The sequence below is a fragment of the Muscardinus avellanarius genome (assembly GCF_963383645.1).
Source record: "Muscardinus avellanarius genome assembly, chromosome: 2".
Lineage (NCBI taxonomy): Eukaryota > Metazoa > Chordata > Mammalia > Rodentia > Gliridae > Muscardinus > Muscardinus avellanarius.
Genome location: NC_137787.1, coordinates 75,219,711 through 75,245,570, shown reverse-complemented (window position 1 = coordinate 75,245,570; position 25,860 = coordinate 75,219,711). Strand labels below are relative to the sequence as shown.

General features: G+C 40.3%; 1 protein-coding gene across 4 annotated transcripts in view; it reads right to left on the bottom strand.

Annotated features, from left to right (window-relative positions):
* RBMS1 (RNA binding motif single stranded interacting protein 1) overlaps window positions 1-25,860 on the bottom strand; it is a gene marked incomplete at both ends in the record, with an annotated part of 222,006 nt that overhangs the window by 120,035 nt on the left and 76,111 nt on the right. For 2 of the 4 annotated variants that reach the window (XM_080689067.1, XM_080689070.1), the window contains one exon: window positions 11,438-11,503. The exons of the other annotated variants lie outside the window; for them this stretch is intronic. In XM_080689067.1, coding sequence (XP_080545193.1) covers window positions 11,438-11,503 — 66 coding nt within the window. Of the gene's footprint in view, window positions 1-11,437; window positions 11,504-25,860 lie in introns of those variants that run through there. 4 annotated transcript variants of the gene reach the window in all.

Genomic DNA, 25,860 nt, shown 5'->3' with positions numbered 1-25,860 from the left:
TGTCTGGATTTGCCTGTCTTCTTGGCCCTCATAATAACGCCCTCAATTTGTGCCACATTCTCACCTCACCAAGCCCCATATAAACGCGTTATACAATCCCCCCTCCTGCCCCGGCACACCGCAGCGATTGCTAAGGGATGTCAGGGCACCTCCATGACTCACAGCGCTGGGCCCTCGCCATGGCTGGCTCATCCTTTCCTCCTCTCCGCTTGAGTGCTCAGCAGCTTCCCGAGAGCAATTATTCAAAACCTTTGGTCACACTCCTTAAACTGGAACCCCATCTTTTTCATCTGAAAAGATGACCTAACCTCTTTACTGAAAGTAAGCTCTTAAAGGTGTTGTCTCACTGGCCTTCCCCCGCCTCCCCACCCCGCCGTACCTCATCTTCTTCGACTTCAGTATCATCGACAGGAAATTCTCTGAGGAGATCCCTTTCCTGTAAAAGCAACCCGCCTCAATCTTGCCTTAAAGTAAAACCTATTTCCAACTATCACCCGTTTTCTAGTACCTACGAACCACAATATCAGATGCTAAACTTGTCTAGTCTCCAGTCTGTCACTCTTGAGTCAAAAGGGGCCGTTTCCTCTTGGTGTCTGATTTTCCAAGAACACATCCTCCTTACTTACCTACCTTTTCTTTTTCCTTTTTGATACTGGGCTCTCCCTGTGTTGCCCAGGCTGGTCTCAAATTCTTGGGCTCCACTGACCCTCCTACCTCTCCACCGGGTCAGTTACTCATCTACTCTTCAAATCCTCTGGAATGTGTTCCTTCCCTTTGAGTGTTTGTCTGCCGGGCCCTCAAGTCACACACACACACACACACACACACACACACACACACACACACACAGTATACTCTATTGAACCTTCTTTTCAAAGGCATAGACCCCCCTCACCCCAAGAGATATTTCCAGTCTTCTTTCCCTGGGCCTTTGTCTCCCTTGGTCTCAAGGCAACATTAACAGAGCTGCCTACCTCTCCTTGAAAGGGCCCTGCCTTGGCCTTCTTTGGTGACATGCAGGAGTCTACCACTGTTCTGTCAGTCCTATCTCCCACTTTGCCAAAGACTTACCCTACTTCCCAGTTCAAAACCTGTGCTCCCTAAGGCTGGTCTGATCCTTTCTCTTGACACCCTGTCTCCCTGGGGTTCTTCAACCTATTCCCAATGCTCTTTTCTTCAGGGCTCCAGTTCCATATATCTAACTGCTTGCTAAAACTTTCTGCCTGGGATCTGGGATCATCAGGAGGAAAAGTGATGTGTGATCCATGTGGCCAAATTAAAATGGCCAAACTAAATTCATCATCTTTCCTTAGAGACTACACCAGCGCAGTAAGGTGAATACCCCAACCCCTCCCGTACCATGCCTGTGCCTGTTCTGTGCTCCTGTGCAGGTGGGAGGTGTTTTAACCTGCCCAGTGCACTTGTTATGCTGTAGATGTTGCAGGTGACTGCACAGTTATAAATAACACATATTACCAAGAAAGAGATTTGCTGTATACACACGCCACGCTAAAGACTGTCAAGATCCAGGGTAAATATGTAAACTCCACATCCCCATGTGAATCAGCCTCCACAATGACTTCAAGGCAATCTCAAGGAAGCAGAAAGGAAGTGTTTATTATGCATTTCTCAGAGCCAAAGTGAGTTCTCACAGTGGCTCTCACTGGGAATATAGTTAGCATTCTATAGGCTGGACAATTCTTCTCTATAAGAAAGTGACCTGGACACCTTGCTGAACACCAGTAGAATTTAGCAGTCCCTTTCCCATTTTATTTATTTATTTATTTATTTATTTATTTATTTATTTTGATGCTGGGAATTGGATCTATGGGCATTCTACCTCTGTGTGATACCCTAGCCCTTTTTATGTTTTTTAATTTGAAACAGGGCCTCACTAAGTTGCTGAGGGTGTCTTGTTAAGTTGCTGAGGCTGACACTGAACCTGTGATCCTCCAGTATAAGCCTCCAAAGTACTGAAATTACAGGTATGCTCTAGCATGCCTAGCGTTTCCTCAGTTATTTTAATATCTTTTTTTTTAATGCAGAAAAATCACTTTAACAGAAAGGGTGTGTTCTTTCTCATCACTGAACCCAGAGCAAGCAAGGTTATAGCTCATTTTCCTAGTCACTTAAGATTAGAAATTTAGGATTTTCTCTTCTCAAAACCTTTGCCCCTCCCCAGTCTCTGAGTCACCAGCCCCATCTTGCAATTCCTTCTGTATAATATTTGACTCTGTTCTATTTAATACATTCACACTGATACTACAACATCTTATATACCTGTGACATGACCTTCTAAAGGAGCCTCTCTCCTTTCACCCTCTTTTTAGCAACCTTGATCATACTGTCCTCTGTCCTCTAGCCTCCACCCTGCATCCCACAGAGGTGAATTATTCCCCTACATCCTCACTGTTCCCCTAATAAAGCCTATGTTTTTATCTTCAAATCTTTAGCTGTAGTTGCTTCCACCTGAAAGGTCACCTTCCATGATATGACAACATCCCATTTCCTGAGTTAGAAATGTTGGCATCTTCCAGCCCCTTTTACAAGCAGTCACAAAGTCTTTTGGAGGACACAGATCCATTTGCCAAATTGATAAAAAGCTGTGGAAACAATGGGTGTATGAAACATTTTAAGTACAGTGTCAGGGCACTTTGGGTACTCAGCTATCCATAAAACCTGGGTGTACATCCTTGGGTCTTGCTCATCTCTCAGCTGTTATCAACAGCTAGCTCCCCGGTATTGTGCAACAAAGTATTCCCGGCACAACCAATTTACCTCCTAAGTATTCATGTCTGTTTCAAAGATCACTTAACTTACGCTACACAATAACTTAACAACTATTAATACAATGTTCCTGAGTTTTCTTTAAGCTTTAGGATAAACAAAAAAATGAATCTATTCTGATCTAGCTGGTCTGATACATTTGACCTACAAAACAGAAGTAGAAACAAAGCAGTCCCTAGAATATTTTAATAGATAGGGTTGGGTTGATCATCAAGTGATCTTCCAAGAAGGTGATTTATTGGCAGTTCCAAAAGAAGAGAGAGCCGGGTATGGTGGCACATGCTTATAATCCCCATGCTTGGGAGGCTGAGACAGGAGGATCACACAGGTTTGAAGCCAGCCTCAGCTACTTGGTGAGGATCTCAGCAACTTAGTGAGACACTGTTTCCCAAACAAATATATCCATATATCCATGTATGTATGTATGTATGTATGTATGTATGTATATGTCTGGGAGTATAGCCGGGAGGTAAAAAGCCTCTGGGTTCCACCCCCAGTACCATCAAAAGAAAAGAGAGACAGAGCAGACAAAGTACTAGGTACAAATTGATACAAATTTAAAAATGGGATATAAAAATCTGAGTTAATAAAAATAAAATGAGGTTACATATCTGCTCCCAATTTACCTACCCAGTGCCAAAACAAGAGAATTTGCATGTTTGATCACTTGCTGTTTTAACTAGCAAAGTAAGAATTTACTGCTGGGCTCAGTAACTCCTGTCTACAATCCCGGCTACCTGGGAAGCTGAGACATGAGGGTTGCAAGTTGGCAGCTTAACAAGACCCTGTCTCAAAATAAAAATTAAAAAGTGGTGGTGTGGGGGGGAGACTAATAATGTAGCTCACTGACAGAGCACTTTCCTAACATTTTCAAGGCATCCCCAGTACTACAAATAAATCAATTAAAATAATTAAAACCAGGCATGGAAATACACAATCCCAGTACTTGGGAGGCTGAGACAGGAAGATCACAGGTTGAGGGCAATTTAGCAAAGGCTTCAGCACCTTAGACCCTCAACAACTCAGTGAGACCCTGCTTCAAAATGAAAAAAATAAAATAGGGCTGGGGGTGTAGCTCAGAGGCAGAAGGCCTCTTGGCTCGATCCCCAGTAGCTCAAAATAAATAAAATTAATTTTAAAAAATTTAAAGGAACGTAACAGCCAGCCATGGTGGCACATGTCTGTAATTTCAGTATTTGAGTAGCTGTGACATGAGGGTTGCAGAGTCAAGGACAGCCTCAGCAACATCGTGAGACTCTCAACAACCTAATGAGACCTTGCTTTAAAACAAAGAATGAAATGGGGTTTGGGGTATAGCTTGGAGGTTAAATACCTCTGGGCTCAATCCTTAATACCATAAATAAATAATTAAATAAAATCAGACAGTAAAAGGGAAAACTGAAAACAAAATCAGGATATGTTCTCATACATATGTCTGATGAAGGACAGAATATATTTAAAACCCCACAAGTCAATAAAAAGATACCCAATTTGAAAAATGAACAAAGCCAGGCATGGTGGCACATTCCTATAATTCTAGTACTTGGGAGGCTAAAGAGACAGGAGGATCAAAAGTTCGAGTCCAGCCTCCACAACTTAGTGAGACTCTCATTAAACATGAGAGACCTTGATTCAAAGAGTTGTTTTTTTTTGTTTTTTTTTTTTTTTTTTTGGTAAGGGCTAGGAGTATAGCTCATAGGTAAAATGCCCCTGGGTTTAATCCCCAGTAGAAAAAAAAAAAAATAGTAATGATAAAAGGAACTGAACAAGGTACCCACCAGGTAACACTGCTCTGCTCTTTCACACACAACCCCCACTCTCCCTCCTTTGCCCCTCAAGCCTGGTAGCCTCTGGCCTCCACAGTACACACCTAAAATTCCCCGGAGTCACTGAAACTCCCTCTGGGTTGCAAACCAAGAAATGCTTTTAACAGTGCTGACGCTATCTATTAGCACATACTTCTTACAGAAATCCACATTGTTCCATGATACATTAAATATGCCTCTAAGAAGCCACACCTTCCACTACACTGCCCTTTGAAGAAGGTAAAAACTGAAAAAGAGCTTTGCAATGAAAACAATCATGAGCAGTCATAATAAAATACGCCTGAAGAATTCTGACATTAGTAGAAAAGTCTCAATTTGTCACATTTAATACAGAAGTGTGTGTGTGTGTGTGTGTGTGTGTGTGTGTAGGAAGGATTTATCTGTCCGCTACTATAACTGAATGCAGCTACAGGTAAAATAAAAAGAGGCGATTGTGGTAATTCCTCAATATTGAAAATAGCTTCTCTCCTAAAGAGTAATCTAGAATATGACTTTACATATGTATTTTCCCCTCACTAATACATATAAATAAGTGCTTTGAAAGTGCTTAAGAGTTTATAAGGCCTGTTTAAAATAGGTATAAATATAGGTATACTTACAAATCTATATTTATATTACATATACCTATGCTTATATAAATACAGGTACAAATATAGATTATCAGAAATAAGTAATTTCCATATAGGTGGTATAAAAGTTTACAGGAAGAAAAAAAAAAGGAAGTCACGAAGGAGAGGAAAGGATCATACTTCAAAACTCAGGCATGAGAAACGTGTAGTGCCATCAGACTAGCTTTTTATAAGAGGTAGGGTCTTGCCATGTGGCCGAGGCTGGCCTCAAACTCCTGGGCTCAGGTAATCCTCCAGCCTCGGCCTCCCCAGGAGCTGGGACTAGAGGCAAATACAGCACCAGCCGCATGCTACTTTCCAAGGTTCTCAACATGAAAGAAATCCTTGTGGTTTTATAATTTTCAGAAATTAAAGATAATAAAAATTTCAAAAAAAATTTTTTTACTTTGTCTTTTTCTTGATAACTAAGAGACTGGATGTTCACTGTAGAGGGCTAGAGGGACTATAGGTTTGAAAAATGTGTAAAGAATCAAGGAAAGTAGTTACTCATGATTCCACAATAGAGGAAATCACATGATAATATTTAAGTATTTACTTTTAGTTTTCTAAAAACTATAATTTGGAGACTGTATGGTACATATAATTAATAAACAAAATAATATTTCCCAATTTATAGTATATTGTTTTAAAATTTCTTATGTTTCTAGGAGCCAACATAGATTGCCATATGCTGGGGTTCTATTCCGTACAATTCCAAGTTATGTTTTTGCTGTCAATAAGTGTTAAACAACACTTATACTGGCTTATTAATTTAATCCAGAATACAATGCCTCCCACCTACCATTTTTAACCTTATCCTACCTCCAGGAAAGGTTTTTTCCCTCTTCTATAGTATGTCTATCCAATTTTAAAGTTTCCCAGGCTTTTAGAGTGTCAAACAATGCATTCTATACAGATACAAGTTTTTAAAACTAAACCCACCAAACACCTACACAGATGTCCAAGGTTATATATATATATTTTTTTCAAAGACGGCATCTTTGAAAATCAAAATACAAAAAAAAAGAAAGGAAGGAATTCAGGAAATAATCATGCATTCTACTAATAACCTAAGCTGTCAGTTTTTAAGCAAATTTAAAAGGTAGCATTTTTTTATGGCCAAGTGACAAGTGTTCTTTTACCTTCAGCATTCATGTATTTACATAAAAAAATAGAGGATTAAAGAGCTTTCCTCCTCTAATAAGAATTCAGCTGAACAGCTGTTTAATTGTGGTGGGATTCTCCTTTCTACTTCATTTTGGTTCTTTTAAAATTGTGGTGGAGCACTTCATTTTCAGCCTCCAGGTTCTGATCCCTTTTGAGGCTGCCCACATTCTAAACATAGTCCTTCTTAGAGGCTGAAAACATGCCTCATTCTTAGGAGACTGTGACATGGTCTCCCAGGACCACACAGCCAGTGTCTCCTAGGACCACCTGCTGTTGCCTGCCCTCTGTGGGGACATTAATAATAATAACACCTTAGAAGGATTAACAACAGCCCTGTGAAGTGTGCACTATTATCTTTACTTGGCAGAAACTGAGGCTTAGGGAGGTTAAGTGAAAAAGCATGCTAATGGTAGGGCCAGAACTTAAAGCCAGGATCTTTTTATTAGGTTAAGTGTAGGAGGAAGCATTACTAAATGGTTTAAGAAGGTAAAAAGTGATACCTGCATTACTATCACAGCAAAATGAATACGCTAAGAGGCAAAATCTTTAAATGGAAAAAGTAGGAACAGCATATTTTATATTCCTGCTTTTTTATGACTACTTTTGAAAAGTGAATTGTGTTCCCCAAAAAAGGGTTGCTGGATTTAGCAAATAAAAATATGCAGCATGACAAAAATACATGAGATATTTATCCCGAAAAATTATTCACTGTTGATCAAAAATTCCAATTTTACTCAGTGCCCAATGTGTCATCTGAGAGTCCTAGAGTAAAGGCCTTTATGGAGCAAACAAAACACACTCATAAATTACAGTGCTACAATTCCCAAAGCGGCATTGGAGACGCCCTGTACGCCACATGTCTTTGGAGGCCAAGTAAAGGAAAGTGTGCGGCGGCTACAGCTGTTCCTGCCTGCACTTCCTCCTCATTTTCCTGACAGCAGCCATGGCCCTTGACCCCAGAGACCAGGCTCTCACCAATGAGGCCATTTAATTTCACTGCCCATTTAATCTCCAGGCCCTTCTCTACTTTATACCAATGTTGCAAGGTTTAAACATCACTGAGGGTGAGAGGGGACTACACACACACACACACACACACACACACACACACACACACACACATCTTTTATTTACTGGCTGAGTACTTTAGAAATATATTTACAGAAATGTGGTGAATTCATATTCTCCCGCACTGCCAAGAAAATGCTCAAAAACAAAATAATTACTAATATATGGTGAACATACTTGACAATAGTCTCTAAAAGAAAAGAGAAAAAAAAGACTAGAAATGTGTTTGCAACCTGAAGTGAACTATGGAAAATGTAGTGAGATGCCAAAAGGCGTGCCTAACAGAAAAAATGTGTAGTCACTGATGAAGGATTCTATACTTTTCAAAAGGCTATGGATAGATATTTAAAATCTAGCCGGTCACTTTAACTCTGAAGTACTACTGAATCACAAACACAGAGATGGTATATAATATGAAAATAATACCAGATCTGGCTTATGCATATCAGTTAATTTTCAATGACTTTCTCCTAAGTCTCCAAGCTTTGTGGCTTAAATATGTTCACCTTCATGTAAAAAAAAAAAAAAAAAATTGGGGACAGGCTTGGACAATATTCATTTACCTATTTCCCATACACAACTTTAATCTTTGAACTCTAACAAAACCCAATCTATTCAACACAAATTGCTGTGAACAGAAACTGCTTGGCGAGGATTAATCAACAGCTTTGTGTGTCATCCTCTCAACAGGCCAAACACTGAATCACTGCAGAATTCCTCACGTGCAGCTACACCCAGTTAATCCCCAAGAAAGTGGCAAACTATGTAAATCTACTTAAACTGAAGAGATAAGTACTTCACTCACCAAACGTTAGCAACACTTACTTAGAACAAGTAGGAGAAGGCCTTTTGTAAAGAAAAAGAAACACATGCACTTTAACGTTCACTCCCCTACCTGCAAAACAGCACTGCAAACCACTGGGACAACATACAACTTAGCAAAAAAGGCTTTGCTACAAGCCAAAAATTTTGCAAAAAAAATCATAAGATACGGTACCACATCTCACAAAAGAAATACCAAAGTGGAAATAAGGAAACAGGAAGACAAACACTAATAATAAAAAATCAAAAGAGAACACAAGGGAGATATCCATTTTTCTATATATAAAAGCTCTTAAATATAAAACACATTTTTTCTTTCAAATCAGACTAAAATATTTTTGCAATTACGAAAGTCCTGATAAATGATTTTTGTTTTGGTTTGGAGGTACTCTGTTTTTATACCATCAGGCTGGATCTACGTAACAAATATATCTCCAAGTCACAGTCAACAGTAAGATGTACACACTTCTCGGCTGAGACTTGAACCCACACACCATATCTGGATTCGGACTGCTGGGTTACCACTCTACTCAAAAGCAGCTCACTTTGACAAGGGCAGGTACATGTCTACTGTGCTCAAAGGCCTGAGATGCAGGAAAATCCTGTTTACTGGATGCCCTGGCTACACCACAGGGTGGACAAGAGGAGGATGAGTACCAACCACCTCTGCTTTGATGAAACTGGCTGACTCTTGTATATGTAAACTGTAAAAAGGTTTAAGAACGATTTTACTATTATGTGATAAGGCAGTATTTTTACATCAGCGCTGTTTACAACACAATGAACTCACCTTCCAGATTCACTAGGTCTTCCTTCTCACAAAGACCCTCTACCCCCCACCCCTGCAAAGTGGGAGGAATCCCTAACCTGGACTCCTCAACAGGAGTTTCTACTGAGATGTGCCTGTGAACAGGCAGTTGTAGTGTGGTGGTTTTAAGGGCATGATGGCCAGGGTTCAAATCTTGGCCCTGTATTTTGGCCTGTATACACTCAGGGCAAGTTATTTAATCCATGTCTTTGTGGTAAATGTAAAATGGAAACAGTAATATTACCTGCCTCATAAGACTGTCCAGATGATGGAATCAGTTAATCCACAGAAAGCACTTGGAACAGCAACCAGCAGGAAATAAGGTTCTGAATGACTGTTAGCTACTACTGTTAGGTATATATAATAAAAATGATTCTGATCCATTTTTTGAAGGTGATTTTTAAGCACTCCTTATAGTCAATTCTCCCCTCAAGCAAATTATCCAAAATCAGCTCATTAAGTATTTCTAGATTAAAATCAAACTGCCTTCTAAACCTAAAAATGTCCATTTCTTCATCAAAACAGACTAATATGAACTGAAAGGCGCAAGTTTAACATCACAACCCCCCCCCCAAAAAAAAAAGCATGACTTATACTTCCGGCTTAAGCTAAGCCAGGATGAGATCAAGAAGTCACTCAAGGCATGCCAGGTCCCCGAGCTGGAAGTGTGCTCTTCCAGTGAATGGCTAAATACTAACAAAAGAAACCTTTGACTCAAATACCACTGGTACCCCAGGTCTTGTGTCTGTATAATGCCTACACATTCATTTCTTTCTCTGCCTATAGAAAAAAGAAAGTCTGTTTGTTTTTCTGATTCAGTCAGCCCTTTTAGTCTTTGAATCTAAGAAGAGCTCTGTGAAAAGAGAGCATCTTATCTGTGTGTTCCAGCCAGCAGGCCAGCAGGCCATCCCCCCTGCACACACAAAACCTCCAGCCCCTCATGGCAAAAGGCCTCGCCCTCCAAGCCTTTTCCCATTTCAGAGCTAACACCCCGCTGGGTTTTGACAACAAATAAATGAATACACAAGGCCCTAACATAATTAGCCATCTTTTCAGGTAGAGTGGGGTGGGTGGGAGGAAGAGGGGCCGGGAGGATATTCATTGTGCACAGCTTCACTTTTGAAATGTATGCACACTGCATCTGAGGGCACTTGTTTTTAGAGAACCACATGAAGTGAGTTGAGATGCCTGTTTATGAATCCTGACAATCTGGACATATACTTCAGCCAAATCACTAACATAGACTTTATTTTTTAATTAAAAGAAGGGGATTCTTAACCCAGGTAAAAGTTCCACTGACTTGATAGGAAAGGCACACAGACCAGAGTGTATTTACTACCTTTTTAGGGGAAAGTGAATATGTAAAAGAACCAAAGACTAAAAAACAGACATCTTTGATACTCCCAAAATACTTACGCTAGCACATACTTTTAAAAAAGAAAAAGGACTTTAAGACCAACAAGAGCTAAACATAATCCTATAAACGCCTCTACCAGAGCCACAAGCGATCACTGTCATCAGTCCTGATCTTAATAGAACCATGGTCTTCAAGGCAGGATACAGTTCGCTGGTATCACTACTGGGCTAATAAGTTAATTGATTTGTCTCGGTGTCTAAGGATGTGGACCCAAGATTTATTGTGGAAGAAAAATATGGGCAAATCCTGTTTGTTTTTCTAACAAGCATTTTGTCACTAACCTCTAGATCAGTTTAACCTTTTTGTAAACAGACCTGCACATTTTTTACATATTTTAAAGCTAGGTTTTATTTCTGCGCCGCTGAAAGGCTCTGTGAGATTTTACCACAACATGGCTTCAATAACCTTTCTTTAAAAAACACAAAAGGCCAAACTCTAAGCTCCCAGCCCCACGCCTTTTCCCGGCAGGGGATTTTGATCTAACCACTGAAGTGCCTTTGGAGTTCAATCTGTTAAAAAATGTATGAAACGGTATTAAAATAGGGAAAAGGCGTGTGTATGACTCAGGCTTATCCCAGTATCTCTGCAACTAGGTTGTCACAGGATTTCCCTGTGCTTTTGAAAACTGAAAACCTTGAGAAAGTGACAGAAGTTCCTGTTTCTCTCTCCCCCTCTTTCTCTCTCTCCCTCTCTCAGAGGGGGGGGCGCGCGCGCACACACACACACACACACACACACACACACACACACACACGCCTTCCGGGTTTCCTACGAATCAGACAGGTTTCTTTGAGGCTCCTCGTGAAGATGGCAAACCAACCTGACGACTACTTCTCCTACTCCGCTACACACAAAGGTTTCGAGGGAAACCCAAACTTGTTGCGGGGCGGGCGCGGCCCGGCCGCCCGCCCGCCGCCCCTCCCTCCGGGCTCACCTGCCTGCGGAGGGGCGTCCTGCAGCCGCCGCCCCCGGGGGCGCCGCCGCCTCCCGGGAAGATCATGGGCTCCGGGGCCGCTCGGTCGCCTAGCGCGCAGCTCGGGGGGCCGCCGCCCCGCGGGCCATGGGCCGGAGCGCAGCAGCTCGGGCGGCGCCGCAGGCTCTCGCGGCCGCAGCGGAGGAGCAGCGCCGCCGCGTCCCCACCTCGGCCTCCACCGCCGCCGGAGCCCGCGCCGGCCGGGGGCGGGGAGCGCCGAGCCCCGCCCGCCGCCCCGCCCCGCCCCGCCCGCCGCCGCATGCCGCGCATTCCTCGGAATCGCCGCCCCCCGCCCGGCCCGCGCTCCCCTCGGCCTGCCGGAGCTCGGGCCGCCGCCTGGCACCCGGGCTCCCAGCCCCTTTTAAGGGCATAGCTTCAGGGATCGCTCTGGCACCTGTGTAAGAAGCAAGCTGGACCTAGGTTTTGTTTTTTCTCTTTTCTTTCATTTTCCATGCTGTCCGCCCACCTACACACACACACACACACACACACACACACACACACACACACACACACACACCAAAGGTGCGGGCTATTACTCCAACTTAGATGGACAAATCGGCCTTCCATCAAATCTCTGCCCATCTTCGCTCCCCCAAGAAGGCGCTGACATTTTAGCAAAGGAAACATCTTTACTCTCCAGCCCCTCGCCCAAAAACGCACAGTAAAGTTTTGCATTTCATTCCTCTGTCAGAGTTGACAAGCTTCCCCTTAAAGAGGGCAATGTCAAAAACACGCTTAAAAATCATTCTAGGCCATCCGTTTGTAAACCTCTCCTCCTTTATGAAAAGTGGGATGGTGTTATACCTTATGTTAATTATTAGATGCTCCACACATGTGCTCTCTTAGGCGATTTCCTTTGTTTTTCTGTTGGAAGATCTAAAGCTGCTCCTCCAGCTGTGTCTTCTCTGGATCACCTTTTCCAAGATGTTCCAAACACCAAACCTGTGGTAGGCTGAAGGTCTCCACAACACTGCTAAGGCAGGGCGAGGCGACCTCTGGAAAGGCTGCTGCAAAGGCTGGCCATCTTCAAGTTTGCCTGCTCCTGGTATTACAGAGTATTATCACCGTGGTAAATATCATAGAACTCTTCTTTGGCATGAAAACTCTTAGCACCTTCCCAGAAAGGCCCATCTGCCAGCCTAATGAAAACCCTAATTTGTCTTAAGAAGTAAAAGGAAACCGGGCGTGGTGGTGCAACCTTGTAATCCCTGCACTTGGGAGGCTGAGACAGGAGGATCGTGTGCAGGTTTGAAGCCAGCCTCAGCTACTTACTGAAGCTCTCAGCGACTTAGTGAGACCCTGTTTCCAAATTAAATATAAAATACATCTGGGAGCATAGCCCGGAGGTAGAAAGTCTCTGGGATCCACCCCCAGTAACACACACACACACACACACACACACACACACACACACACACGAAATAAAAGGCCTCAACTTCTGTCTCAAAGAAAGCAAAACAAAGTGCCCTCTATGGACATCAAGTTTCTATTCTGTGGGATCTTCTGGCAGAGAGAAATTGAGAAATCTTTGCTCCAGATATCCTGCTGGTGACTTAGTGGACTGTTTCTATATTCCCAAATGCTCTCAACTTTCTCCATCAAGTCACAAGAATTAGCAAACCTCACCTATTATGCACAAAATACATATATAATCCCTTATTCTTTTCACCTAAAAATAAAGCAAGCCGGGAGTGGTGCCTGCACTTGTAATCTCAGTACTTGAGAGGCTCCGAAAGGAGGATCGCAGGCTCTAAGCTAGCCTCCACAACTTAGTGAGACCCTGTTTCCAAATAAGAAATAAAAAATGGGGATGTAGGTCAGAGGTAGAATGCTCCTGGGTTCAATCCCTTATGCTCCCCCAAAACAAAACAGCAAAGGAACTTATTTGGGACATAGAACATACAATGAGCAAGTAATAACTTGCTGGCTAAAATTCACAGCAGTGTGTGTCTCATAAAGTGATTAATTATCAAACAGCATGCAGTATTCAGCTGTGTGCTAATACATGTGCCAGAATCATTTTTTTGCCACTTCATGTAGTTACAATTGTTTTGACGGCCCTTTTGCTCTCTCCTCTGGCTAGGGCCCTTATTGTAGTTCTCAAACACAGGTATAGAATAGAAGGTAGTGGGTAGAATTATTCAAGATGAAGGTGCTTTTTCCTGAGAACTTACTGCTCAAGACATCTGCCATTCAAACTAGTCAACTATGGGAAAGTCCATGCACAATCTGAGCTGTCATGACTGGGCTCTTAGGAAACCAAAGTCTAAACCACAGAAGAACAGCATAGATGGCTTGATTCTAGGATCAAGGTACTTGGGGTGCTATTCCAGAATGCTACTCCTTATTGGACACCCTACAGTGGTTTTAGAGGCATAAGAAAAATATTTAAGTGATAACAACTAAATTAGGATACTAAAAGAATTCTCATACTAAGTATCAGATATACTAGGAATGCTAAAAGAACACTAAAAGGACTCTAAAACTAAAAAGAATATATAAAACAACAGCATATAGAATGTTATATAATGGTGAAAAAAACTGATGTCTACTGAGGTTCAAAAATTCCACACTTGAGTAAGTCTACATTGTTAAGTAAAGCATAATAAAGAGAGAAAATAATTGGTCATCCACACTCAAAAAGTATATACTGTAATGAAGTTGTCCAAACTCAAAGAATCCTACTTAAGGGAAATGGAAATACAAAACCATGTGTGTTTAACATATACAATCAATGACATATTTTAAAAGTGCTTAGTTGTAGAAGCCATTATAGGGATGGATCTTGGCAAGGTTCATCTGGGAAAGTTTACTGACCTTTGCATCAAGTATATTTTAGAACAGAGAAAGTAAGGCAACGGCCCAGGAAGACTGCAACATATCCTCTCTGAAGGGAAACCTAGACTTGGCTGGTGGGACAGTCTTACATCATCAGCTGGTAGGTGAAACTGTGGGAATTTGACCCAGGAGCAACCAATCCCCAGACTGGTCAGTGACCTATGACCAGGCTGAGATTGAAAAAAAAAAAAAAAAATGAGCAGGGTCAATTCCATTCTCCCCCTTGGGACTTTGATTAAAAAAAAAAAAAAAATGCCCAAAGCTAAACCAGTTAGTAAAGGGGCAGAAACTGCAAGGTTGCAGAGGGGGAGAGTTGAGGCCACAACAAGCCAAAACCATAAGCAAGCCAAGGTTATGAGGAAGCAGAAACTATGAGTAAACAGGAAGCTGACTGGCAGCAAGCAGAGGGTAGAGCCAACTCCAGGAGCCTGTGAGCACTTGGCTGTGAGCTGAGGGATGGAGCTGCAGCCCCCGGGGCTGTCCTGGATCTTCTCATAGGCAACCAAGCTTCAAATGCTCTGTGTGTGCTTAAGCCACACCCCCTTCAGACAGCTTAAAAGAACCAGAACTTTGCAATCCAAGGAACAAGATCAAAACAGAGCCAAAGAGATCTGCCCCTGTGTTTCAGCTTCCTTTTTATTGGCCACGTGGTTTGAGACAAGTTAGTTGACCTCTCTGGGGCCACGATTATCTTTGCAAGGTTGCCTAAAGTACAATACACCAAAAAGTGCCAAATTCCATTAACAGCAGCTGTTATTATTGTTTTTCCAGCTTTTTAGTGCTGGTTTGTAGATTTAGGTGGGTGTGGTATGTAAATATCTGTTGCTTAGTAAGTCTGGCTGATCATCAAAGGACAGAGAAAGGATATAATGGGAATCTACAGCAAGGAAAGAGAGAATTTAGGTAAGAGGAGCGCATTTTTAATAACTGTCGAATGGCTGAGTGAATATGCTTTCTAAGGCTCTGTATACTACACATTTAGCTTTAAAAGTTTTTTTTAATAGTCTGGCAAAGTATCTGTGTCAGGATAGGTGAACTAAAGTTTTGTGGGTTTTTTCCATTTATTGTTGTTCAGTTTCCTTTAAAGAAATTACGTTTTGGAGCAGGGCCATTTCTTTGTGAATGAGAAGACTGTGAGTAGTATCAGAGATCACACTGTACGGCAAGAGGAGTATACAGACAAGGATGATACGGATGGAGCAACTGGGACATGCAGAAGCCTGCAATCCAGCAGGGGAGATGAGACATATAGGTAATGATGCCTTCTGCAACTGAAAAGACCTTGTGCAACTGAAGCTCGGGAACCTGAAACGAGATGGCATTTGTCCCCGAGACGCAGTTCTAAAGAGAGACTTTTTCATTTTCAAGTTTTTTCACTTCTCACTTTACTCTCACAACAACTCTGTGAGGTTGGAATGCTTATTAGGCTCAACATGCAGATGAGAAAATAAAGTTAAGTAAGGCCGACTGGTCTACCCATAGAGCTAACAAATAGGAGTAAACGAGGGCTAAAATCTAGACCTAGTAAGCGTTAAAAAAAAGACTAACTTTGTCCTGTGCTCCTTCAAACTCTACAATGCTGCATTTCAAAAAGCAAAACAAAACAAAAAAGCCTTAGAAATAATGCTCCAGTTCTTGAGTTAAAACTTATAACCATGCAGTACCGGAGTCACTATGCACCAGTGGTGAAGGCAGTAAATGGTAAGCCCAGGCTAGTGATCTAGATAACACAGTGCTACACAGGTCCACAGAAGGGATCAATACAGGATATAACATGGGTGTGGGACGCTCAGCTGTGTAAATGTTGTACTTGGACACTTGGAAAGAAACACCATGCAGATGACCAGAAAAACAGAACTAGACATAGAAATATGAGGAAGGATAGAGACTTGTGGTGATCCATGCTGAAATCATTGCTAATTGATAAGCTCCCTGAAAGAGGTTGATGAGGAAAAGCTAAAAGCCTGGAGGATTTCCATTGAATGCACCTTAACACACAAGAGAAGAGCCTGTGAGTGAACTACCAAAAACAAAGGACCATGGTGGAGCTATGTTTTTTGAAAGACAGGATGTCCACTGAGACAACAGTAGAACACCTGTCTCAAAACAGAACTGACCCATAGCAGGTTTTATCCTTCTATAACTACTAAAGCGTTTCAGGCACTTTAAAAACAGAAAGGAATTAAGAGGAAAATTTCATTGAACATGATGTCAAGTTACAATCTTTAATGTATAAAATATAGCCGCACAGTGTTGGTTAGTGTAAAAAAAATTCGCATTTGAGTTTCTATTTAACAGCTTACAAAAGTGGTTGCACCAACTTGCAATCTCACCAACAATGTATTAGAGCTTCTATTTCTCCAAGTCTGATCAATTATAGTTTCTTTCTTCTTTGGAAGTCTTTTTAATTTCCAGAAGAAGGAAAATGAAGTTACCATGTGATCCAGCAATACCACCTCTGGGTATCTACCAGAAAGAATGAAAACCAAAATGCCAAACTAATGCATGAGCAACCATGCTCATAGCTGCACAGTTCACCATTACCAAACTATAGAACCAGCCAAGATGTCCTTCAAAAGATGAGTGCATTACAAAACTATGGGATGTGTACACAATGGAATTTTGCCCAGCCATAAGGGAGAACAATATTAGGGCATTTACAGTGAAATGTCACAAAAAATAAGAAATCAGATGCTTTTCCCAATGTGTGAAAACTAAAAAGAAATGGGTAACAGGAGGAACTCTAGATAAAAAAGGACAGTCTATAGAGGAGCAATTAAGGTGACCTATCTGAAGGGATGGGAGGGGGGAGAGGGAATCTCTTTAAGGCACATGATGTATTTAAACATAACAAAGTCGATCAGGAAACCAAGCATGAGAAGGAGGGAGGGGGAGGGAAGGGGTTAGGGATTGGGTAAGGGCTGACTGGCTGATGTATGCATGTATATCTCCACAAGTTTTTTTTTTTTTTAATCCCATTAAGATGTATGACTACAATGCACCAATAAAAATTTATTTAAAAATATAATAAAAATAAAAGCTTACAAAACTTCTATTTCCTAGCACACACACAGAAAGGGGGGAGGGGAAGAAAGGAAGGAAGGAAAGAAGGAAGGAAGGAGTGGGAGGAGGAAGGAAGGAGTGGGAGGGGGAAGGAAGAAGAAAGAAGTGGGGAGGGGAAGAAAAAAAAAAGGTAAAAATATATAGGGATCCAGACACAGTGGCGATGCATGCCTTTAATCCCAGTACTTGGGAAGCTGAGACAGGATTATCACAAGTTTGAAGCCAGCCTCACCAACTAGGCAAGACACTGTTTCAAAATTAAATTAATATGGGCATGGTGGCCCACACCTGTAATCCCAGTACTTGCGGGCTGAGACAGGAGAATCACAGGTTTGAAGCCAGCCTCAGAAACTTAGTGAGGCCTTGTGCAATGTAGCAAGACTCTGTTTCAAAATAAATAAGCTGGGCATGGTGACACATACCTGTAATTCCAGTACTTGGGAGGCTGAGACAGGAGGATTGTGATTCAGACAGACTCAGCTCCTTAGTGACACCTTCTGCAAATTAGTGAGACCTTGTTTCAAAATAATAATAGATAGGGCTGAGGGGGCTGAGGGTATAGTTTGGAGGTAGAAGGCCCCAGGGTTCTATTCCCAGTACTACAAAAATAAAATAAAATAAAATAAAATAAAGCTAAAGATGTAGCTCTGAGATAGAATGCCCCTGGATCCAATCCCCAGTACCAAAAATAAATACATATATACATACATACATACATACATACATACATGACTAAAGGTATAGATCAGTGGTAGTGTCCTTGGATTTAATCTCCAGTACCAGTACCATGAAGGAAAGAAAAAAGAAGAAGAAAGAAGGAAGGAAAGAAAGAAAAGAAAAATATGGAGTCAACAAATTCTTTAAATTTCTTTTCTTTCCTCTGGCATAAAACAATTGAAAAAGCAACCTATTTCTAAAAGAGTAGCAGTATTTTCTATTATTTACTATTTTGCTTTTTTAGAAAAAACTGAAATTCTCATTATAGACTTAAAGGCTCTAGCTACATTAAAAAATCACATGCATATATAAAAATGAAACCATCATAAGAAAGTAAAACTAACCTATAATTCTGGAGAGTATGCAGGACAATATAAACAACTGTATTCTGATGAGTGTTACCAGAAACCATATAAGTTGTCCAAGGTCACCAATCCAATACAAAGTAGAGCTGGGGTTTGAACTTAGGTCCCTCTGATTCCAAAGTCCCCTGCCCTGCCTCCAGTAATACTGATGATGATTATTATTGTTGTTAACTATAGAGGAAATTCAAACTTCCTTATAATACTCTCTCAAGACTCTTGGCAGAGGCAGGGAGTCCCAGCTCTCAGCCAGCTGCGAGAATACACTGGGAAGCACCTGATACCCTACTATGGCCTGGTGCTAACCTATGGTGTTCACTATGTTAGGTGTATTACTTGCATTTATACTTACTGTGTTATTAAGTTATACTGAGTTTATTTTGATGTGACCCCATTGTACATTAGAGATCAGCAGTACATTGAATTTCTATTCAGTTGACCATGAAGGCAAACTTTCCAGTATTAAGAGTATGTGCTGAACAGAGTCAGAAACAGAGGTTCATGCCTGTAATCCCAGTACTTAGGAAGCTGAGAAAGGAGGACCACAGGTTTGAGACCAGCCTCAGAAACTTAGAGACACACTCAGAGACCTAGAAACCCTGCTTAGGAAAAAAAAATAAATAAATAAAGGCCAGGTGTGGTGGCACACACTTGTAATCCCAGCATAGGCTCAGGCAGGAAGACTGTGTTTTCCAGACACCCTCAGCTCCTTAGTGAGGCCCTTTGCAACTCAGTGAGACCTTGTTTCAAAATTAAAATAAAAAACAGGGTTGGAGTGTAAGTCGGCAGTAGAATGCTCCTGGGTTCCATCCCTAATACCACAAAAATAAATAAGTAAATAAATACAAAATAAATATAGAGCTGGGTCCCATCCCTAATACCAAAAGAAAAAAAAAAAGAATATATGCTGAATAAAACGATATATATTCTGGCTCCAACCTAGCACCTAAATCCCATTTCTTGCAACTGGATTCATGTGCTAGGATAGGTGGTGGGAGAAAGTTGGTAGAGAGGCAGAGAGAACTGTCTTCTAGAAGCTGGAATAGTGTTTAGGTGAAAAGTACTTCCAGAATCCTAGACTGGAACATGTTTTTCCTTAAAAAATATGGGAGATCATACCAAAGATTAGCTTCATTGTGAGTTTCATAAATATTTACAGGTCAACTAAAACCCGAATCATCACTAGGACACTCCTCTCTGAGGGGAAACATACTTCAAAACAGATTATTACCAACAATTTCTGTACATAATCAGTTATTCCTCTGTCCTTACAGAATAGTTAATAAAAATTCAAAGCTCACTTGAATTTTTAGCACAAGAGTTCTCTATGAGATAAATTTTTCTTCCTATATTTTTATATAAAAATTAATATGTGGCTTCTTATTCTTTTCAAAACAAAGACAAAATCTGACAAAAGGCAATATGAGTTAAAAGTTCACTTTTTGATGTTTGTTTATACTATAGTGAAATTTTTCCTGTAGATCAAAGTCTACAAAAAAAAAATGAGGTCAACTATTTGAGAAATCAGGACAAAGAAAAGCTCATTTTTCATATATTCTGAATCGTGACTTTCCTGAATTCCTTGGATGGATGCTTCCATCCTCTGTACTCTGACTGGAAATCTAGAGTCAGTCATTCTCCATACCTACAAGCAATAAAAATTAAGGGCTTCTTTCCAGAAGACTTCAAGATAATTCAAGGAAATGTCCATGACTTATACTAAAACTTACAAATTATGAAAGAAAGCTATAACTAGGTAATCTTTGAGATTAATTTACCCAAAGAACTCAAAGCAACATAATTATCTATGTCAGCAAACTGGGTACAGGGTAAGAAAAAAGGTGAAGACGAGAAGGTGTGCAAGGAAAACTGCTAATCATATCCACCTCTTGCTATAGGACATAGGAAGAGACAGAACGTACTTAGGAAACCAACAGAATTTGTGAAAAACTAAGGCCAAACTCTTTACACCAGGAAAAGCAAAATTAATTTCAAACTAGTGTGACTAACCCCTTTCCGAGAGTAAAGGTCAACTGCAAGCCAGGCATAGTGGTGCATACATGTAATCCTAGTACTTGGGAGCTGAGACAGAAGGATCACACATTTGAGGCCAGCTTTAGAAACTTAATGAGACCCTTCAAAACTTGGTGAGACTCTGATTTAAAATAAAAATAAAACAGAACTGGGAGGGACATCTCAGAGGTAGAATGCCCCTGGGTTCAATCCCTAGTATCATTTTTAAAAACCAACTACATGAATGACTATTTTGACAGTACAGAGCAAACTGTACCTGGGACAAACAAAATCCTCATGTAAGTCAGGAATGACAAATGGTTATTATCAGACATTCCTAAATGTCAGGGCTGGATCCCTAACACAAGTTATGTTTTAAAACACTCTAAACACAAAAGGGGAAAAAACAACAACAGAACAGGTTCCCTTCAGTTGCTAGGTTCGCCACTAAATTAGTTCTCTTCACCTGAAGAGGAGGATGCTACAATAATTAATGGCATCCTCTATGCAAATGAGAATGCTGAAAAGCTTTTCATTCTCCACTGAATTGGGAAGTTCAAACAAGAACACACAGAATGACAAACAGGTTTCTAGTCCATTGAATATGTATGAAGGCAAACCTTCCAACATCGGGATCTATACTGTTGAGTCCTAAAATAGGATACTTAAGGAGCTTATAAAATCCTCGCATCCTGAGTGTTCTTCAGAATGACTGGTTCCAGGTTATCTAATACACTTAACACACGGGACAAACTGATGACAGACCTGTGGCAAAATGATCCTCCCCAGGCGAAGAGAAGGCAAATGAGGGAATTCTAGTGTTGTCATGACAATATGACTGATCATGACATCAGCAATTCCCAATTCCAAACTGTAAAGAACACTCCCAGGATGCTGGCACCATGTGAAACTGATCCTCCCCAGAACCACCCTTCCTTCCCCTCCCAATCTACTATTTGATTTAGAAACAAGTATGAGTTTCAACCAGAGGATTATGGTTAAAATGCTATTCTAATGCTCTAGGTTAGAATGACTATTCTAACCTAGAGACAGTGCCACTAGGACGAAGTAGATAACTTCTGAAGATATTTCTGGACGGTGTGTATGTGGGGTGTGTGTGTGTGTGTGTGTGTGTGTGTGTGTGTGTTACATATTATACAGGCAGAGTGAATGTACAAAAATCTTACCATTTATAAGGTGCTTCATAATGTACTATCTCATTAAAATTTCAGAAAAGGAGGCAGGGCAGGTATCTCCTACCCACTACAACTTGGGACAAGTGGGTTAGGCAACTTGCCACAGGTCATGAAGATGTAGAAATTCAGTACAGGAATAGACTCTGCACCACCTGGCACATAATAATCACTCTAAACATTTATGTAATTGAATGAATCTTACTATCTCTCCTTGACCACCTTGACTAATAATAAATTTATTTTATCTACCAATATTTAGTCATATTTATAAGAAAGTTTGTTTAGATAGCCTTTTCCTCTGAAACCATATCAGAATTCTGCTCCAAGACTAGAATTTGTTTTTTATAAACTGTGAAGTGCTTTCCTCTGTACCTTACACTCCCACAAAAGTGAGAGCCTTAATAATCTTTTAAGAGTACTTAAGTAGTCTATAAATCTCTAATTATTTACCAACCTACAGTCCTAAATATGACAAGTTTTGTTGAATACATGAATGGCAAGATAAGCTACTTTTCTTATACACAAACAAGTGACAGAAATAATTTTTCACCTTATTTTCAAAACCATGAATGCTTGAGTTAAAAAGAGCTGAATGTAAAAAAGAAATGTAAAGATCAAATCATAAAAAAATATAAAGAATATGTTTTGAAAACTGCATTAAATAGTGAATCTGCACCCTAATCTTCGGATCACTTGGGATCATAAGATAAATTGTAACCAATGCTGCATTTTGCATTTATATGCGACTTATTAAGGAAATGAGATTACATGACAAAATGGCTTCTCTTGAATTCAATTGTTACTATCAAAATAAATCTCCTTGCTTTACATTTTGGGTAAAGAGAAGTGTCCTACTTATCTCTCTGTAATCACATCCTACAAATATTCGGATATAAACTGCGTGTCATAACATCTAAGACGCCACTGATTGTACATTGCCTAACACTGCTGAGATGCTAACACTAAAAAAAGTAAAATGACATTAATTGTAAGATGTTGTAAATTACAAGATGCATCCCAATTTTAAAGATATTGAAATGAAGAAAAGGTGAGTCTTAGACTCTATGATGTCTGGCATACAGCTGTATGAAAACACTGGATACAGATGTACAGATGTGTTATTCTCATTCATGACATAGGCTTTGGAAATAGGTTTTGCCAAACATTCATTCTTACCCACCGAAGAGCAGAGAGTAGTGAGTAGCTACAAGTAAATGACTCAGACACTAACTTTTTCCAAGGAGATCTGACATTGGTGGACACAATGTCTAGGAATTAGTATGAAAACCTTGCCTAACCTCACAGGGACACCCATCACCAGGGAGCAGGCTAAGCTGGTTGCTTCCTTCCTTGGCCATCTTTCCACATTCACACAAATGATGCCTGTAGCATTTTCTAAGAAAGATTAAAAGGAGCTGAACCTGAATCTAGATATTTACCAGGTTTCATACTTCTTGCTATTAGTGTTTCAAACATTGCCAGTTTGAAAACACACACACACACACACACACACACTCAAAAGATGACTAATTAGTACTGTTCTAACACATGGCATCAATTTCAATTTATGAGTCTTCCAAACAGATTTCCATCTTTGCATAAGACCTAGTGTGCCAGTCCTCAGTCTTCTGAGGGCTTCAGATTGGAAAAGTAATTTTTGCATAGATCAAGTAAGTCAGATAAAATGACACATCTGCAATGCCTATCACAGTCCTTAAAATTGGTAGGAATCAAAAGCAATCACTTAACAGGTAAGATGACCTACTTATCAAAAAAGATGAGAATGATTCACACTCAGAGCAACAACTATTAGTATCAGATAATTCATAATTGTTCAGGAACTGACTCGTTCCCATGCAGCTCCTCCCCTTCCTTCTGGAGGTGTGACAATAAAACCAACATAGAAAAGCAGGACAGACTAGCCAATTTATTACTGCCTATAGGCCGACAAAACTGAAGTTTAGGTATTATGTATGAATTTCATTTATCTGAAATGTCTCTCTCCCCCATTATAAGAAAAAATTATCATTAATCTCCCTTTGAAAATCAACTTATAGAAATTGTAAATATGCCAAATTATCCCAAGCTCCTAACTTGGGACCTGGTACACATTAGGTATTCCAATATTGGTTCATGAATATATGAGTCAATGAACAATATCTTCAAAACATATGCAAGTCTGAGGCTGTGGATATGTTTCAATGGCAGAACACGTACCTAGCATGCACAAGGCCCTGAGTTTGGTCCCCAGTACACACAGACACACACACACACACACACACACACACACACGTGTCTTATTCAAATAACCATTATTTTATATAAATAAAACAAGCTTATGATTTTGACTTACTTGTTAATTCAGTGGTAAATTTATAATTTCAGTTTATTAGCCAACTTTTCTCAGTATTAATATCATTTCAGATTCTATAATTTAGTCTCTTGAGTGATTTAAACATATATTCCACTTTAGAAACTCTTTCAGAGTCTTAAAATTCTTTTAAGCTGCTTACCATGAACATCGTTAAATATACCAGGCTACAAAATATCATAAATCACTGTATTTTTTGTTTTCCCCTTGTTTCTAGGTCAGCCGCCTTTCTTTTTTTAAATCATAATTTGGGTTTCTGGTGATTAATAGGCTCTTTAAAGTTGGTATACAAACTCTCGTAATTGAAAACTATATATTTTGTTTTATTTATTTGTTTGTTTTACTTTAAAAGCCCTTTAAAAAGTTGAAGCATGAGGCCGGGCACACTTGTAATCCCAGTACTTGGGTGAATGAGACAGAAGGATCACAGGTTCACAGCCAGCCTCAGCTACTTAGTGAGACCCTGTTTCAAAATGAAGAATAAAAAATAGGGCTGGAGGTGTAGCTTAGAGGTAGAATGCCTCTGGGTTGCATCCGGTACTAAAAAAAAAAAAAAAAAAGTTAAATTGAGGCATGAGACAACAGTCTGCATAGTACAAAGGTGGCAGAGGACCCATGAGGAAATGCAAATCTAAATGACTAAACAGAGAAGATTCAGCTAATTTCTACACTTGGTTGTAACAATACTTATTTCTAAATGAGTAGTATCTTTCATTTAGAAATAGTCTCATTACCAACTCTTTGATTTCTCCACAACTTTTATTCATTAAATTCCTCACACTATAACTACCAGACTCTCTGTTTTTCCCACTGACTGATCACCATTTATTCCAAATTGTTGTGCACTCTGCTTCCAAAACAACTTTTTATGGTTTCATTTCACTGTGTTACTCTATTTTCTAAAACTCCCACATCAAATGCAAACTCTGAAGGGCACTTGCAGACCGGTCCACTGTCTCACTCCTTCACCTCCATCCCAGCTACTATTTGTGTTTTGGCTGCCCATGAACTCACTCTCTTCTGGCTCTGAGCTGTGCCAGGAAATAGCCTCTGTTTTTCCATCAGCCAAACCACACGCATCCCTCCCTCTGTTTCCTCTGTTGAAATCACAGCTCGCGGCCTGCCCCCTCTGTCTTTCCTGCTCTCATCTATTTTCCAAAACCTCTTGCTAGGTTTTCCAGACAGTCTTGATGCCTAAATTAGGCCAACTTATTCTCTTTACATTATAAACTCCTCCACTGAAGAAACCAAGGCCAAGATTTTGCAAGGATATTCCACAATTAACTGTACCAAAGGTCCTCAGTGACCACCTACTGCCCTGGCTTCACTAGGAATCGCAGGAATCATTCTTGGCCGCCTTTTTAATCCAGCACACCTGAAGGTTTCTATTCACTCCTGTTTGTGGCTGTGGCTCACTTCTACAAGTCTCAAAAACAAAAATGATAGGGAAACATAGTCCCATTCTTACCTAAAATCATTGCTATAAAGAATTAACTAGCTGGGTGTGGTGACAAACACCTATAATCCCAGTACTTGAGAGGCTGAGAAAGGATCACAGGCTTGGGATTAGCCTCAGCAATTTATTAAGACCCTGTTTCAAAATTAAGAAAAATAAAATAGGGCTGGAAATGTAGCTCAGAAGTAGAATGCTTCTTACCACTGCCATTTGTAGTGTGGGGTAGTGAACCAGGCATGGGCTTTAGGTAAAAACCACCCCGTTCAAAAGACAATTCTGCTACTGACTAGCCTTCATCTACATCTACTGTTTCTAAAAAGGGGAAAGATAATATCTATCCTACAATTTTTTTTTCCCCCCTGCGG